The 18,500-nt window shown below is 45.5% G+C and overlaps 1 protein-coding gene across 6 annotated transcripts in view; it reads right to left on the bottom strand.

The window, feature by feature from the left end:
• The window catches only part of LOC101935084 (purine nucleoside phosphorylase LACC1-like), a 37,215-nt gene that overhangs the window by 6,946 nt on the left and 11,769 nt on the right, over nucleotides 1-18,500 (bottom strand). For 2 of the 6 annotated variants that reach the window (XM_065581211.1, XM_065581216.1), the window contains exons 1-3: nucleotides 6,825-7,384; nucleotides 3,002-3,626; nucleotides 292-473 (exon numbers count right to left, since the gene is read on the bottom strand). In XM_065581211.1, coding sequence (XP_065437283.1) covers nucleotides 292-473; nucleotides 3,002-3,575 — 756 coding nt within the window. In that variant the 5' untranslated portion in view covers nucleotides 3,576-3,626; nucleotides 6,825-7,384. Of the gene's footprint in view, nucleotides 1-291; nucleotides 474-3,001; nucleotides 3,627-6,824; nucleotides 7,385-11,055; nucleotides 17,435-18,500 lie in introns of those variants that run through there. The other 4 variants (XM_065581214.1, XM_065581213.1, XM_065581212.1 and 1 more) reach the window with 4 other exon arrangements.

The raw sequence follows: 18,500 nt of genomic DNA, 5'->3' as shown, positions 1-18,500 counted from the left end.
GTCATATAGGGTATTATGTCACTGAACTAACTGTATGATCTATTAGAACAAACTTCTTGGGAGAGGGACTGAGTCTTCCTCTCTATATAGTACCAAGCGTGTTGACAGCTCTGATGACAGTTTCATCACGATTAACTGCCACAATAACTGTCTTAAAAAGTTGTCCTACCACTTATAATCTCTTGCTAGGAAAGAGACTAATGCATAGTTAAAAAAAACAAAACATTCACTGCTACGCAACGCAAGCTCTGATTAGTTAGTATAGGAGTGCACTGCTATCTGATAACATACCTTCACACGGTGAAATGTCTCTGGGTCAAAACCTGCAGCATTAGCTAACCTGCGTAGGTTTTCTTTAACCACATCCTTTGGATCTCTTCGCTTGGAACTGCTGAAGAGGTTTAAGGAGCTGAGCGTTGGTATATAAGAGATCCCACCTGTCCTTGTGGTGAACCCGTGTAGGAAGATGTGACCTGGTGAAGAGAGAATTTGTTTGAAACAAATGAGAAACCTGAAAATTATACCAGATTCTGCCAAGTGAAATTGGTATCAGCCAGTCAGATTGTTGGATGGCTGATGCTTATTTAATGATGACATTTAAAAACAAGGATCCCATGCTCCCTTCTCCTTCTGGCGAGCAAGTGAGAAAAACTGTGACTCTTGCCAGGGTAAAAGCGTGGAGTGAGTAAGAGCCAGGACAGGGGCACGTTCCCTGTGACCACATTACCCCTCGAATCCACAGAGCTCCAGGTCACGGGATGTGAGTCAGCAGCTTCTCTGCTAGATCTAATATTACCCTCTTCCAACTTCCAGGGTAAACCCAAGCAAATTACTGGTGTCCAAGTCTCTAGCAACTCCTCCTTCTAGGAGCACCTGCAGTGGAGGGGTCCCTGGCACACAGCTCCAACAGGTGAAATACTGTCCAGGAACCACAGAAGCCATGGTGGGGAGCTGAGCAGCAGGGCAGTGGCAAGGGATTTTGGGGAAAATGGTGCTTCCCTCCACTGGAGATCTCTAAAGAACTGCAGGTTTAGGCAGAACCAATCTTCTGCTAGGTGGATATGTGCAGGGAGACCCATTCCTTGTGCTGTAATAAAAATCCATTCCATGATTGCTTCACCCAATCCAGGATTTAGATGCACATACGTGGTGACAATCTGCAGCAGAGGCTATGGCAGGGGCATGGCCACGGCCCACACACTTAGCATCCAGGTCCACCCAAATCTGAGCTGGGGTATAGTGCTGCCACAGCAACCCAGAGCATCACTCGGGCACCTGAAATCCAGGATGGAGCTATGTGCCCGCCCTTCAGAAAGCTATGCTCTGGCAGCTCTGCCTGGCCATTTTCTGAGCCGCTCCATGCACGTGCCCAGCTTGCCAGGTGAAGTCCGATGTCTGGGGACACCAGGACTAGGAAGAGGGTGTAGCGTTCGGGGAGAAGCTGAGCTAGAACTGTCTGTCATTGCCCATCCACCTGAAAATTGGGGCCCACCCAAATTTCCACTCCTATCTATGCCACTGGACTGTGGGTGTGTCTACACTACAGACGCCACAGCGACACATCTATGGTGCTGCAGATGTGCTATGGTGACACTAGGAGTTTTTCCATCGTTGTAGTTAATCCACCCCCTCAAGAGGTGCTAGCTAGATCAACAGACGCATTCTTCCATCAACCTAGCAGTGCCAATATCGGGGCTTAGGTTGGCTTACTTACTTCCCCCACAGGAGTGAATTTTTTGCACCCGTGAGTGATATAGCTAGGTCGGCTATATATAAGTTTTAGGTGAAGACCATGCTTGTATCTGTGACCTAGATAGCTAAGGAGAATTACAAAGTGTGTGTGTGCGTACACCTGACTGACAGTGAGAGACCAGGCACCCTGAATAAAGAATTCCCTGTGCATTCTCTGCAACCACATCCTCTACCTCCTCTGCCACAAGGGACGCTGTGCTATAATCTCCTGCCCCCGAAGGAAGAATTCCAGGAAAACTCAAATTGAAAAATCCCTCTTCTCGAGCTGGGAATAATGTACTTAAAGAAAAACGAGGTAGCAAGTCTTTGAACCACTACTGTAAGGTATAACTGATTTTCTGACTGGCTAAGGCACGTAGTGGGTGTGTTTTTGAAGATAGTTTCAGCAGTCCATATTTGTTATCTGAACATCCGAACAGATACAGGATATAGCCAGATAGAGATCTTCCAACAATTCAGTTCTTTGATTTGGGGAGTGTCATTCCAAGTAGCCGGAATATAAAGTAAGTAGGTTGTTTTTATCTAAACCGTGAGATGCCCCCCTCAAATAGTGCAGGAAAACACAATATCCAAAGATTTAATTAAATGTAAGGTGTGAGTGCTGGCAGAGCAGGAAACAGGGAACCCCTTGCCCACCCCTTCCTACCCAGAACTTCAACGCACGACACAGCCCTCGTTTGGCTGCTTAGATCTCACAAGCGCTGAGATGGAGAGCGGTTAGATTAAGGGGAGCATTGTGCTCTATGGCTCCACTCAGAGAGGTGTTTGCTTTTTGCTTCTTCCCCATAAGAATGATTGCTACTGACCCCATCTGCTGACACAGTGTCTCTGTTTTCTGCGTCAGCACTAACACTGAACACACAGAATCTTACCCTATGTTGTGCCATTCTTTAAGCCACATTTGCTCCTTCCCAATTTTGGACTGTGATTTAGGCATCCATTGGGACTGATCTAAGTTATTCAGGAGTGCCACAGGCCTACCACTTTAGGCCCCTTCTATACCCTCTGTGCCTGGACTTACAAGGGCGGGCTGCATAGGACAATCTATGGCTATCTTATCTGATGTCTGCACTGGGGATTTCTCCCCTGGCTGGCTATAGGGATATCACAGCAGCAGAGAGATATTTTGGGGGTGAAAAATTCACCCCTGGGCCCTCATGTTGCTAACCCCTGAAGTAGAAGAATCTGTAAACTGAAAACGGAATGAAATAGGTTTAAAAAAATCCATAAAATCTGTTTTCCAGTTTACCTGGGATCAAGGAAGATTTTAGAATGGTAAGCTTCCCTTTCAGGTCTGGCAGACTTTCCAAGTATGTCTGAATCTCACTCCTGATGAGTTCCATCTCATGGGCAGGAAGTGTTTGTATGTCGCTCTGAGGTTCAGCTATTTGTTGGAGGTTGTTTCCTTCACAATCCATCCCAAAATCCTCAAACTGAAACTGGTAAACAGCAGTGAAAAGGTGGTCTATAAATACTTCCATTAAGGCTTTCCTTTGTACTGGTAAAATGATTTTAATGATGCTTAAATCCTTTTCATCTAGTTTTTGTTTAATGGTGTACAAGGCAGCAGCTGTACTTGTCTTGCACACAACCTCAATTCCTTTCTTTAGAGTCTGAAAACTGCTGATTACTTTAAGTAACGAATCTTGTTCACTGCTCCTTTCGCTTCCTGGAGTTTGGTAGCACATTATGTAAACAAATGGAGCACTGGCAGAGAAGCCTTTTTCAATCCTTTCTAGTGTGCTACATAATAACTTCTGAATGCCATTATTTTGTGAGTTCATTTGTAGACTGAACAGATCAATCAATACTGCTTCTGCCATCTTCCAGTTGATTTAAGGAGTCCTAAAGGTACCAGATATTGAATAAAATGCCTTCAAAGAAAAAGAGAACATTGTTAGTCTAAATAAGCAAAGTTACAACTTATTATTTGTTGTTTAGTGGTTAGAGGAATTAACATACTGAAAAGTAATGTAGTTTCAAATATATTTTCCATTGCATCCAGTGGTCAGAGCAAAAGGTATCTAAAACAGAAGGGAATTGTTCTGCTTGTGTTGAAATCCCCCTACTTCATTCTTTTTGACTTTCTCCAGATCTGAGATGTTAAAAGTATGGCCCACAATATAATCTGGCTTTCACAAATGCATTTTAATGACCTGGGCTCCTTTCCTCCCAAATACAGCTTCTAGGGTGAACTTGAGGTACAGCTCCATGAAGCAGTTGGTGCCTCTTTGTTAATTGTATGCTCTGGAACAGTGGTTCTCTAGGGTTACCATATTTCAGCAAGCAAAAAAGAGGACGGGAGGAGCCCCGCCCTAGCCCAGCCCCTGCCCCTCCCACTTCCCGCTCCCCCAGAACCCCCAACCCTCCCCCCGTTCCTTGTCCCCTGACTGCCCCCTCCTGGGACCCCTGCCCCTAACTGCCCCCCAGGACTCCACTCCCTATCTAAGCCTCCCTGCCTCTTGTCCCCTGACTGCCCCAACCCTTATCCACACCCCCACCCCCAGACAGATCCCTGGGACTCCCACGCCCCATCCAACCACTCCCCACCCCCTGACAGCCCCCCCCCAGAACTCCCAACCCATCTAAACCCCTCTGCTCCCTGTCCCCTGACTGCTCCGATCCCTCTCCCCACTCCTGCCCCCTGACAGCCCCCCCCCAGAACTCCCAACCCATCTAAACCCCTCTGCTCCCTGTCCCCTGACTGCTCCGATCCCTCTCCGCACTCCTGCCCCCTGACAGCCCCCCCCAGAACTCCCAACCCATCTAAACCCCTCTGCTCCCTGTCCCCTGACTGCTCCGATCCCTCTCCCCACTCCTGCCCCCTGACAGCTCCCCCCCAGAACTCTCAGCCCCCCACCCCGCTCCTTGTCCCCTGACTGCCCCCTCCTGGGACCCCTGCTCCTAACTGCCCTCCAGAACCCCACCCCCTACCTAAGATTCCCTGTTCCTTGTCCCCTAACTGCCCCCTCCTAAGACCCCCCCAACTGCCCCCCAGGACCCTACCCCCTACCTGTACCCTGACTGCCCAAAACTTTCTCCACTCCCCCCAAAAAGCCCCCCCCCCCCCGTTTCTTGACTGCCACCTCCAGAACCTTCCTGCCCCCTGGCCCCCTTACCCTGCTGCTCAGAACAGGGTGTTGGGCTCTGTGCGAGCCGGACACGTGGCTGAGCTCCCCAGCACAACAAAACCGGGTCCCTGGCCCTGCACAACAAAACCCGGTCCCTGGCCCGGACCGGACTGCAGGGGAGAGCTGCCCTTGTATCAGCACAAAGTGCTCACTCCTGTTTTGCTACGCTGCATGGCAGAAACCGCTCCCAGTTGCAAAAGGGGAGGGCTGCACTTTGTGCTGATACACTTGCTCAGAATGCAGGGCGGATCTGGCTCCTCTACAGCTGCTCCGGAGTCCAGCCCGGGACTTCCCTGCAGCCCTCCCAGCCGCTCGGTCTGCTCTGCCTGGGGGGGGGGGAAATCCCGGACATTGTGAGTGCTTTACAAATTCCCCCCGGACGCTATTTTTAGTACAAAAAGGAGGACATGTCCGGGTAAATCCGGACGAATGGTAACCCTAGGTTCTCAACCAGGGGTTCGGGGCCCCTGGGCGACCACGAGCAGGTTTCAGGAGGTCCATCAAGACGGGCCAGCATTAGACTTGCTGGGGCCCAGGGCAGAAAGCTGAAGCCCTGCCACATGGGGCTGAAGGCCAGGACCCTCAGCCCTGCCATACGGAGCTGAAGCTGAAACCTGAGCAACGTAGCTTTGCAGGGGCCCTGTGGCATGGGACCCCAGGCAATTGCTCTGCTTGCTACTCCCTAACACTGGCCCTGGCTTTTATATGCAAAAAACTAGTTATTGAGACACAGGCAGGCCGTGGAGTTTTTATAGCATGTTCGGTGGGAGGAGGGGGTCAGAAAGAAAAAGGTTGAGAACCCCTGTTCTGGAGGACATTAAAACCTGGCTCCAAATCCACATGACAAATGAAGAACATTCCTGATTTTCATTGTCACCTTTTTCAAAGCTGGTGTGTCATAGTCCTAGTGGAACTCCCCCTACTGAACACTCACCAAGTTGCTGTGTTTGGATCCCACCATGCTGGATTTGTGTACTCTAAAGCTTCCTTTGATCTGAGTAGGCTCCAACACTGCTCTTTCCTTCACCTCTCTGGCACAATTCTTAGACACAGGCTGTCTGCCTATTAGCGCTTCATGGAAATGGGACCTCACAGGCCAGCTGCCCGAGATCCCCAAGACTGTGTTGAGCCCCAAAATATCCCTGTTGCTTAAGCACACCCATTTCCAGAGCTCCAACATTGTGGACACTCTGGTTTACAGTGACCTCTCCAGGAACACGTGATAGTTGAAGTACATACTGCAAAGACTTTGCAAAAGGGATTCTAAAACAGTGACTCTTTACTTTAGGTGGCCCAAGAGATCTAATATTCAGATAAAACAATGAAATATCTACATACCCTTCCCTGTCTCCAGCACTCTTAGGGCTTAGGTCAGAGACCTCTAGAGCAGTGTTTCTCAAACTGGGGTCCCTGGATCCCTGTGGGTCTGCAAGGGTACTCAAGGGGGGCTGCGGGCACCACTGATCAGGACCTCCCCCTCCTTCCCAGCACCTCCTGTATACGGGGAAGAGCTGTTCAGCAATGTGCAGGAGGTTCAGGGAGGGAGGGGGAGGAGCGGGGACGGGGCAGGCTTGGGGAAGGGGGCGGAATCATGTCCGGAGCTGCTGGCCCTGCTGATCAACTCCTCCCCCTCCCTCCCAGTGCCTCCTGCGCACCATGGAACAGCTGTTCATAGGTGTGCAGGAGGTGCTGGGGAGGGGGAGGAGAGGAGAGGTGACAGGGCACACTTGGAGGAGGGGGCAGAAAGGGGTGGGGAAGAGGAGAGGAAGAGGTGGAGCAGGGGCAAGAAGAGGTGGGGCAGGGTGGGGCCTTGGGGAAAGGGGTAGAGTGGGTGGCAGCACCTGGGGCTGAGCAGGGAGCTTGGGGGGTCTGCAAAAAATGTAAATAAAAATGGGGGTCCTAAGGTTGCTAAAGCTGCTCTAGCGTATCCAGGATCCTCACCTTTCTGTTCTTGCACAGCACTGCTTTCTGCTTCTGGTCTCTTCCCCCTCTTTCTAAAATGGCTACTGAGAGTCTTTATAAAGTTGCAGTTTCCTCTGTCATGTGACCTTGTCAGATGTTCAAAGTCCACCACCAGGTGATCTGTTGCCAGAATACTAGGTTTCCTGGCAGAACTGGGTTTTCTTGGTTTTGCCACCTTCTTTTTTCCAGGTTTTTCCCATTTGAATAGAAGACTAACCTTCCATTGCTAGCCCTGTGCCATCACCTCTTGGAATTTCATCCCAAAATGGAAGTAAAAAAACAACAGAGAAGACAGACTAGCCTTACAATCAAAATGAAGTGTGCAGTTTGGTAAAGACATACAGAGTTCATAATCTGAAACAGGATTCATAAATTGTATGTAGACAGATTCCCCAAATCGTCACAGGGTGTTACAGAGAAACAGTCTGTACTCATTCTTTCTCTCATGGGGACTTCCAGTTTGTTCCTTCTTTATTGTTGTTTCCCTCAAATGGAATTTAATGTCATCCTGACTAAAAGTGCTTGTTTTCTCTTTGTGTACAGAATACATAAACAATTTCATTCGTGCTATCAAACCCAGAGGACTTGACTGGTCTACTTGAAATAAGCTAGGACTCATGATCAAAACCTGACAGTTGGTGACAGTGTCTGTCACAGGATTTATGACTCTCAATCTCCCTAGGAGTATTATTACATACAACTGATGATACCTAGTAGGGAAATCTGCTTGCTAATGAAACTGAGTGAGGTAGGTCAAGGCCAAAGACCCAAAAGCTGTCACCAGAGAACTCAGAACGTAGCTAAAGTTACAAGTGGCAATCATAAGGTGGCAGTTGCAGCAGGCACCTTCCTTGCCCTGCTGCTCCCAATGGAGAGTGCCTGGCCTGTCTGCCTATCAGACGATCCCAGTTGAATTCTAGGCAACATCATACCCCACAAAAGGAAACCTGTCTGGGACAAGACAGGAAACTGCAACTCCCTCTTACCTCATACAGATGAGATGGGGAGGTCAAGCAGGGGTCACTGACTCCCACATCGTCCCTCCTTCCTAAAGAAAACACCACCTGTGAAATGAGGGAGGGAGGATGCCTGTTGAAGGAGAAATATCTACCAGCACAGTCATTAAGATGTGCGTGTACAGAAAGAAATCCACTAGGGCAATTATGAGGCTGTGCACAAATGCACATAATAAAGCTGATTCACTAGTGCATTTGGCCAGTTTTTCATCGTATATCTCCATTGAAATCAACGGTGTTGCACTGGCATTATTTTTATTGCAAATACATTAGAGTGGAATTTGATGACTGCTCCTTGAGATATTCACAAAACACTGGGTACTGCTATACAGCACATTGTGTGACAAGCAAAGCAGTATGTTAGGTTCTCTATAATGTATCATGGTTGTTAAAGTTTGAAATATCTTAGCTTGAAAATCCTAATGCTCCATAGAATGTGCAACTGCCAATTCCTTCATCAGAAAAGGTTTATTAGAGAGCAGTTCATTGCAGTAAACAATGAAGGTTTGTAAATCCATGCAGGTTTGAAGACTAATCCTGCAAATTCACTCTCTTCTGCAAACCCTCTGAAACACTCAGTACACAAAGCTGGATAGAATCATAGAATCATAGAATATCAGAGTTGGAAGGGACCTCAAGAGGTCATCTAGTCCAACCCCCTGCTCAAAGCAGGACCAATTCCCAGCTAAATCATCCCAGCCAGGGCTTTATCAAGCCGGGCCTTAAAAACCTCCAAGGAAGGAGACTCCACCACCTCCCTAGGTAACGCATTCCAGTGTTTCACCACCCTCCTAGTGAAATAGTTTTTCCTGATATCCAACCTGGACCTCCCCCACTGCAACTTGAGACCATTGCTCCTTGTTCTGTCATCTCCCACCACTGAGAACAGCCGAGCTCCATCCTCTTTGGAACTCCCCTTCAGGGAGTTGAAGGCTGCTATCAAATCCCCCCTCATTCTTCTCTTCTGGAGACTAAACAATCCCAGTTCCCTCAGCCTCTCCTCATAAGTCATGTGCTCCAGACCCCTAATCATTTTTGTTGCCCTCCGCTGGACTCTTTCCAATTTTTCCACATCCCTCTTGTAGTGTGGGGCCCAAAACTGGACACAGTATTCCAGATGAGGCCTCACCAATGTCGAATAAAGGGGAACGATCACGTTCCTCGATCTGCTGGCAATGCCCCTACTTATACAGCCCAAAATGCCATTAGCCTTCTTGGCAACAAGAGCACACTGTTGACTCATATCCAGCTTCTCGTCCACTGTGACCCCTAGGTCCTTTTCTGCAGAACTGCTACCTAGCCATTCGGTCCCTAGTCTGTAGCAGTGCATGGGATTCTTCCGACCTAAGTGCAGGACTCTGCACTTGTCCTTGTTGAACATCATCAGGTTTTTTTCGGCCCAATCCTCTAATTTGTCTAGGTCCCTCTGTATCCGATCCCTACCCTCTAGTGTATCTACCACGCCTCCTAGTTTAGTGTCATCTGCAAACTTGCTGAGAGTGCAGTTCACACCATCCTCCAGATCATTAATAAAGATATTAAACAAAACCGGCCCCAGGACTGACCCTTGGGGCACTCCGCTTGAAACCGGCTGCCAACTAGACATGGAGCCATTGATCACTACCCATTGAGCCCGACGATATAGCCAGCTTTCTATCCACCTTACAGTCCATTCATCCAGCCCATACTTCTTTAACTTGGCGGCAAGAATACTGTGGGAGACCGTATCAAAAGCTTTGCTAAAGTCAAGGAATAACACATCCACTGCTTTCCCCTCATCCACAGAGCCAGTTATCTCATCATAGAAGGCAATTAGGTTAGTCAGGCACGACTTCCCCTTCGTGAATCCATGCTGACTGTTCCTGATCACTTTCCTCTCCTCTAAATGTTTCATAATTGATTCCTTGAGGACCTGCTCCATGATTTTTCCAGGGACTGAGGTGAGGCTGACTGGCCTGTAGTTCCCCGGATCCTCCTTCTTCCCTTTTTTAAAGATGGGCACTACATTAGCCTTTTTCCAGTCATCTGGTACCTCCGCTGATCGCCATGAGTTTTCAAAAATAATGGCTAATGGCTCTGCAATCTCACCCGCCAACTCCTTTAGCACCCTTGGATGCAGCGCATCCGGCCCCATGGACTTGTGCACGTCCAGTTTTTCTAAATAGTCCCGAACCACTTCTTTCTCCACAGAGGGTTGGTCACCTTCTCCCCATGCTGTACTGCCCAGTGCAGCAATCTGGGAGCTGACCTTGTGCGTGAAGACAGAGGCAAAAAAATCATTGAGTACATTAGCTTTTTCCACATCCTCGGTCACTAGGTTGCCTCCCTCATTCAGTAAGGGGCCCACACTTTCCTTGATTTTCTTCTTGTTGCTAACATACCTGAAGAAACCCTTCTTGTTACTCTTAACATCTCTTGCTAACTGCAACTCCAAGTGTGATTTGGCCTTCCTGATTTCACTCCTGCACGCCTGAGCAATATTTTTATACTCCTCCCTGGTCATTTGTCCAATCTTCCACTTCTTGTAAGTATAATAAGATAATAAGAAGAACCCATGCCACAGACCGTATCCAAAGAAAAGAAAGGAAGCATAAAATGAAGGGAGGGGAGGATCAAATAGGGGAAAGAGTGGTGGGAACAGCTAGGAAAAGGAAAAGAAGAGAGGGAAAAAAACATTAAATGAAAAAACACAAGTGGTGGAAAAAAGCCAGGTCAGAATAGAAAAATATCATGATGAAAATTTACCAAAAAATTAAACTCAAATCTGAAAATGAAAATAAACTGAATATATTCCCAGTTTTGGACTAGCAAAGACTGCCACTTTCTCCACATTGACCTCCTTTGGATCTTATCTATCACTCTTATTTTATTTTTTGAGATGTAAAGAGGTATGTGCAGTTTTGAAAAGAGATAAAAAAGCCAGAAAGTATTTAACATCTTATGTTAGATTACTAAGTGAAGACATGCATCAACTCCAGAAAAAATACAGAGGGTGTTTATAGTTCCACACAACACTTTTAATAAATCACTATATATCAACAAGCGGAAAGCCATCGAAATGCAGAAACCACTCTTAACTTAGGAATATTTATGTGTGTAAAAGAGCCAGAAGTTAGCATTTACAGTTACAAAATACAAAGTATATACAGTTTCCATAAATAAATATAAGCTCAAAGATTTAAGTATTTACATACAGAGGTGGACAATCCTTTTGCAGCTCCCATGAGAGATCATACAAAATACCGACATACTGTTATGAGCCTTATATATCTGCATAATTGCAAGTCCTGCAGTAGATTTGTACAAGATGGAAATCCCCTTCCAGGTGAAACATGAGTGGGGGAAACCCGCCTTTTCTCTTCCTGAGGCCCTGAGCTTATACTGTCACTGTACACAGGAAATCTCAAAGGGTACTCAAAGGCACTAACATGATTAATTCTTACACTACATCTACACTACAGGGGGGAGTCGATTTAAGATACGCAAATTCAGCTACGTGAATAGCGTAGCTGAATTCGATGTATCGCAGCCGACTTACCCCGTTGTGAGGACGGCGGCAAAATCGACTTCTGCGGCTTTCTGTCGGCGGCGCTTACTACCACCTCCGCTGGTGGAGTAAGAGCGCCGATTCGGGGATCGATTGTCGCGTCCCGATGGGACGCGATAAATCGACCCCCGAGAGGTCGATTTCTACCCGCCGATTCAGGCGGGTAGTATAGACCTAGCCCCTAATACAAAACCAGGAAGCAGTGTTAACCCTGCCATACCAGTTCTGGGCAGCAGGCAACTCATTGTAATCATATGTGCATCTGCGAGTGATCAGTTCATGTATATGCAGCTTCACATAGCCTCAGAAATGGCTGGAGCCCAAAATAAGAAAATAAATACACAGAGTGGAGGGAAAGGCAGCATAGAAAATAAAGAAGTCTTCTCTGCTATAGCATAACTTCCTGTTCTGCAGAGAGGTTTGGCAGTAAATTAAGAAGAGAACAGCCACCGAAAGTTAACTCAAAATTACTGAAAGAGAGAAGGGGCCACAGGAACAGAGATAAGGAAGGATCTGCCTTAGAGGCGCGGAAACATGTGAAATATTTTTAAAGGCATCACTAAAAACAGGAAGTGCTTTTTCATTTTCATAGGAGCCAATAATTCCTGTGAGCCCTTCCGAAATTTTTAACTTCACTGGTACATTAGCATGGCCACAAGAATAAACCATTTCCAGCGGTTTGCAGCCAACAATCAGATTGTGTATGGTACCTGAAGAAAAGTACAGAAAATAAAACTACAATAAAAGTAGAAAACACCATGATAACAGCTGGTGAGAGTGCAGCAAAAGAGGCAAACAAAATGTTAAGAAATAACAAGACTGGAATACAAAATAATACTGTTACTGAAATATCGGGTCCACTTAGCTGAGAGCTAATAACAGCCAGACAGGGATAAGGAGGAGTTGCTTTATTCTGCAGAAGAAAGGAGAGCTTTGCACTTTAGTACAAAAACTCTGTTTTACACACATTTTACAGATTTTTTATACACATTTAGACAAAGGTCTTTGCAGTGTTAACACTTGATTGGTGGTTGTCAGACCCGTGCTTTTGCTATCTGGTCAGTGAAAACCGGCTTGGGACCAGCTCTAACTACCGTAAGGCCTTGAAGGGAAGACAGTTGAAAAATTCAGGCTACTGTGTACTTGAAGTGTCTGCTTTTTTCTAATGGCTCTGGTTGACATAAAGGCTGCTTTGTTAAGGGGAGGTCACTAGTAACTTTTACAGTCTCCCCTTTGGGCCTGACAAATTTAAAAATTGTCAGGCCCGTTATGCAGTTTTTGATTAAGCTGGAGGGACAGATACTCGGTTTTTTTATGGACAGCAGAGCTTTTGATTATAGCATTACACAGGCATTTGGCACATTGTATTATTGTTTAAATAACACGTAGAAAGAAAAGAATTTATTTAACAATTGTTTGAAAGAGCCCCATAAACTATGACCCAAGGTCTGGAAGGAGGTCTTTAAAACTAAAGGTGTGATCAAGAGATACAGCATGGAAAACAACAGCAGCATTCTGTTTATACATAGGTTATTCTGATATTTTGTTTTGCTTACTAATGTAGACTCTTAGTCTACATTCTATATTATTTACACAAGGTCTTAACAACTTCTCACACAGTTTTTTTTTACTCGCTTTACACATTCCTCGCTTGTACAAATTTCACGTTATTAGGGGTACAGTTAGCCTAACTCTTGCTAACGAACTGTCATGCATTGCATTTTTTTTTGGTCAGTTTTTTTTTTGCTTTTACAACTTTTTTTTTTGTACTACTAGTACAACAAACATTTTTAAATTTTTATTTGCATCAAGTCCTGGACTTCAGACTTTTTTATATTAGATGCTTTAACTTTAGGGGTTTTGATTGGATGTAATGACAATGCATGATGAGCATGGACATGAAAGGTATTACTATTATTACGTTTTTTACAACAATAACATAATTTTAAACTAACTAATAACAATACAAGCAATAACATTTTTATAGCAATACTATAATGGGGTTGTTGTACAGCTTTAATTATAAAGCACAATACATTATACTTAGTACATAAAATAGATACTTTATAAACAGTATGACAGGCATACTTTTTAACTTGATATATATTTTGAAGCATGTGAATTTGCCCTTGTACTTCAGAGATTTTCTGAATTTCTGGTAACAGTGAAAACAAATTCTGAAATTTATTAGATACTAAACTAGTCTAATTAAAGGGTATCTGGAACTTGAGGGCTACTTGAAAAACTTTATTTGCAGGCCAGTAAATGATATGGTTGCCTGCAGTGGTAGTGAGATTAAAATGTATGTCTTGCGATATGGTGTCATTAACATACACACAGCTATCATTAGCTTGAAAAAATAAGTGTCCTGTCAGGGTAGTTTTTTGTCTTTTACTCTTTTAGCAAACATAGTTATGAAGAGTAACAACTTCTCCTGGCTTCAGTTTACGGATACACTGAAGCTGTGGGGGTTCTAATGACCAAAATGTCCATTGACTCCCTAACCCCATCTAAATGTCAGATGTAATTCCAGGAGCACTGACTAAAAATTAATTGGGCATACCAGGTAGTCTAATTTCGCAGATGTCTTAGTGAATTACTTAATTCCACATGCATCCTCCCCATGGACCCGGGAGGATTCAGTATGTGGGAGCCTACCCCCCCCCCCCAACCGGTCCATATGCTTGGAAGGAGCACTGAGAATGTCTGCACTTTCACCCAGAAAGTCTCCAAGTATGTCTCTATGGCCACAGATCAGATGGTACTCTTGATGTGTCTGTAAGGGCAGTGGGCCAAGCCTGATGCTCTAGATCATTCCGAATGGCCATTAGCTGGTCATTCAAGAAATCCTGAATTTTTGAGCATGCTAGATCCCACTGCAATGCTTTTTTAGCCTCAGTGATATTCAATACTATTTTTGTCAGCAACTTCTGGGTCATAGAACTAAGGGCGGAGATAACATGTAACTTACCAATTCCAGCCTGTACCTGGGTTAGCTGTGCTTTAATTTTTTATCATGTTCTTGGTTTTTAAAAATATTTTAAACTGCTGCTGCACTTTTGGCCCCATCCCAAAGGGATCCGGTCAAGTCACTTTTCTTTCTAGAGGAAATAACTCAAGCCCTCTGTTGTGCTAATTTAATGGCAGCCCCTTTTGCATTTAAAATCCAATTAGGGAGGGCAATACATGCTGAAGGACTTATTTAAAACACAGGGCGCAGCCTGTAGAATAAACTCTAAAATCTAATTAATACTACATTTTCAAGCATGGGTCCCACAAGTTTTTTCCTGCCAATGTATAATTTTTTGTTTTTTTACTAGGGTCAGTTTTTAATGTCTCTTGTAGTCAGGAATCTCTGGACTTTGTGGTTTCAATGAAGCAAGTGTTCCTTCTTCTCTTTTCCTGAAACAGTGTGGTTTAGCATCATACAGGGGAGAGGTTACTAGCACATCACCCTGTAATGGTTTTGCTTCTTCTAGAAAAATCTAGAGGCACAGTAGGTCTGTCAGTGGACAAGGGAGAGGTTACTAGCACTTTACCTTGTCTTTTTTTTTTTTTTTTTTTTTTTTTGCTGTCTAGAAGGCACCACAGAGCTAGAAGGAGAAATAGGCTTATTAGTCGGAGAGTCCTCCCGAGGTGGAGGGGTCTTTTTACAGTGAGAAGCATGGGTCCAGGCAGGTAGTCTTTGGCACTTCACAGTGGTGGTGGTGGTGGTTAACAGCACTTGGAAAAGGCTTTTCCGGTGGGGAGCTAAAGCAGTCTTTCGTTGATGGACTTTACATAGACTCAGTTTTTTTGTTTCAATGAATGGCAGGGCTGCTAGAGTCTTTGGTTAGCACTTCTTCTTTTATCTGTGAGAAAAGAAACTTTACACATTTCATTAATGCCTGGCAGTGTTTTGCAGATTTTACAGCTGCTTGGGCACATTCAGGCCCCCCTTTTCTTGGCTATCAGCCAAGTCTTAGCTGTGGGCAGTGTCCTTGGATTGGGCCAGCATCTTATTTTTGGACTGAGCTTGCTAGCTATATTTTTTTTTTAGTTAACTTATTTATTTATTTATTTATTTGGCTTTTTTTAACTTACAAAGGAAACTTTTACTTTTTACTTATACACTTTTTTTAAAAAATGAACACATACACATTGCCATTATACAGTACATTAGTCTTATTACTTAATGTATGCCATGTACACTCTTCCAGTAAAATAACTTTATTACAGAGCTTTGGAGCAACAAACCAGGACAAGCACACCCACCTTTGAGGAGTCCACTCGGTACAACCTCTTGTGTCCAATAGCTTTCCTCCCTCCCTAGCCCTCTGGCTAGAAATCTGAGGTAGCCAGAAGGATCCCATGTGCAATATGGGGAGTGGGTTAACCTTCCATGTCCTTGCTTCCAAAGACTGTTGGTATGCAAATTTTAACAACAATTTTGACCATAGAACACAAAAATAATTCCTATTGTGCCAGTGAATGCATGGTACGTTGAATGCTATTCAGCTGGCATCCGTTTTCTCTGATGATCTGAAAGACAAAAGAACAGAGGTCTACCCCTTCTGGGTAGTCAGTCATTGCTTAAAATATTTTTTTTATATACACACACACTTTTGTTGATTTTAGACAAAACAGAGGAATTACCCCATATTTCCTTTATTTGTTTCATAGGCAGCCCAGGTTTCAGTGGCTTCTACCTTATTAGTTAGAAAATTGCATTAATACAGATGCTTTCTGGCTTGCTTCTAGATCCAAAGCTATCCACAGCTTAAAGATTCTTACTTTAAAAAAAGGACACAATTAACTTTCTCAGACTTTGATTGCCTTTTACTTCTAACTCTTGCTTTCAAACACCCAGTGATCTGAAAGAGACAACACAACCTATATTGGTAGGTTTGCATTTTTTTTACTTCTGCTACAATATACACTGCACATGTTCTGGGGAAAATGCACATCCTCTCCACAATTCAATTTCTACAACACTAGCCACATCAATTTCTACACAAGGTGTAACTATTTCTTTTTAAACACCGGGTAAAGACCATTTACTTAACATATAATCTAAAGGGCTATCCTCAGAGGGTTTTACCAGAGACCAGAGACCAGAGACCCACCCATCTGCCTGCTGACACTCTAACAGAGAATTACACAGAGAACAGAGGGAATTATGGCCTAATTACCAGAGACCCACCCATTTGCCTGCTGACACTCTTAACAGAGAATTACACAGAGAACAGAGGGAATTATGGCCTAATAGGATCCTATTACAGGAATTTCTACTAATACTGACTGCTACAGGGGACGGGACAGAAGGATCCCAATTCGACCTCAGAGCTTCATCGCACGCAATGGCTTCCACTCTGAGGAATTACGAATGAGAGGCTCAGTTCCGTCCACACACCTAACGCCCAAATGTATAAGACAGAAATTCATTAACCGGTTAACCAGACCAGAACCAGATAGTGTCTCCTTATCCTATTAGGACTCACCTTATCGGAGCACGAACCCCAGGGGCTGCGGTGAAGCAGAGAAAAGGGGCGAAACACCCCGTTGGCGCCATTCCCAATTCGCCGCAGCCGTCTGGAGTCCAATGTCCGAGCTAGGAGAGTCCCATCTGGGGTGCCAGAAACTGTTACCGAAATATCGGGTCCACCTAGCTGAGAGCCAATAACAGCCAGACAGGGATAAGGAGGAGTTGCTTTATTCTGCAGAAGAAAGGAGAGCTTTGCACCTTAGTACAAAAACTCTGTCTTACACACATTTTACAGATTTTTTATACACATTTAGACAAAGGTCCTTGCAGTGTTAACACTTGATTGGTGCTTGTCAGACCCGTGCTTTTGCTATCTGGTCAGTGAAAACCGGCTTGGGACCAGCTCCAACTACCGTAAGGCCTTGAAGGGAAGACAGTTGAAAAATTCAGGCTACTGTGTACTTGAAGTGTCTGCTTCTTTCTAATGGCTCTGGTTGACATAAAGGCTGCTTTGTTAAGGGGGGGTCACTAGTAACTTTCACAATACCAAAAATATTATAGTGACATGTGTAAGCAGAGTCAGGATGAGCTCTACCCTGACATCTGGTGGTGAATTATGGCGAGTGTGGAAAAGAACTCCAGGGGCTGATCTTGTTTGCATAGGCACACCCACTCGCCTGGCAGGAAACAACAGCAACTCAAAGTGGTTACTTTGGCTGGTGTGGGATCCCCAGTTTCTCTGTTATTGGGGCAGGAAGAATAAAGTTTTGTTACCCTGATTCTGTGAATCAAGGCCAGTGGAACTGATGTATGACAGAAGGACTGAGTGAGTCATTCACCATTACCTAAGTAGCATTTGCTTGTCAAGGGGCATGGGTTACAAAACCCAGTGAATTGAGAGAGGTTGGGGGCAGGTATTGGTACCTGGTGGTGTGGGTCCCTTTTGTGGGCCTGAAACACCAATTGCACCTCCTCCTCTCTCCACTGTTGAATGTCAGAGCTAACTTTGATTCCCTTAGGAGTCTAGTTACGGACTGCTGAGCTGAATTCACTCTGGGCTGATAGTGCACCAGCACTGGGGCTCCCCTACTACTAGCTGAAATCACTAAGAGCTGAAATCACAAAAGAGCTAAAGCTATTTAAGAGCTGAGATCACTGAGGCTGTGTTAACTAGTGGGGGAGCCTGAAGCTATATTGCTAAGCTAACTTAGCTTAGCGGGGGCGAGCGGAGCGGCTGGAGGAGCAGCGAGCAGAGCAGAGCCTTGTGGGAGCGGCCCAAGGGATGGGCGGAGCGGAGCAGTGCGGCTCACAGGTCGGTGAGCGGAGTGGAGCGGAGCGGAGCAGTGCGGCTCACAGGTCGGTGAGCGGAGCGGCGCGGCTCACAGGTCGGTGAGCGGAGCAGCTGCCAGAGCAGTTCGTGGGACGGCAGGAGTGGGACTGCAGGTGGAGTGGAGCAGTTCGTGGTAAGGCTGCGGTGGAACCCCACGGAGAAGCAGCCGGGTTGGCCTCGGATCACGTAAGGTGCCCCTTAACACCTTGCTCACCCCCCCCCTTTTGAACTCTGGGGCTGCACTGATCAGGGACAGAGACTTTGGGGGGTTGTCGGACTTTTGGGACTTTTGTGATTC

The sequence above is a fragment of the Chrysemys picta genome, chromosome 1, assembly GCF_011386835.1.
Source record: "Chrysemys picta bellii isolate R12L10 chromosome 1, ASM1138683v2, whole genome shotgun sequence".
NCBI classification, from domain to species: domain Eukaryota; kingdom Metazoa; phylum Chordata; order Testudines; family Emydidae; genus Chrysemys; species Chrysemys picta.
Note: the sequence above shows the minus strand (reverse complement) of the source record. Positions and strands in the feature narration are given on the sequence as shown.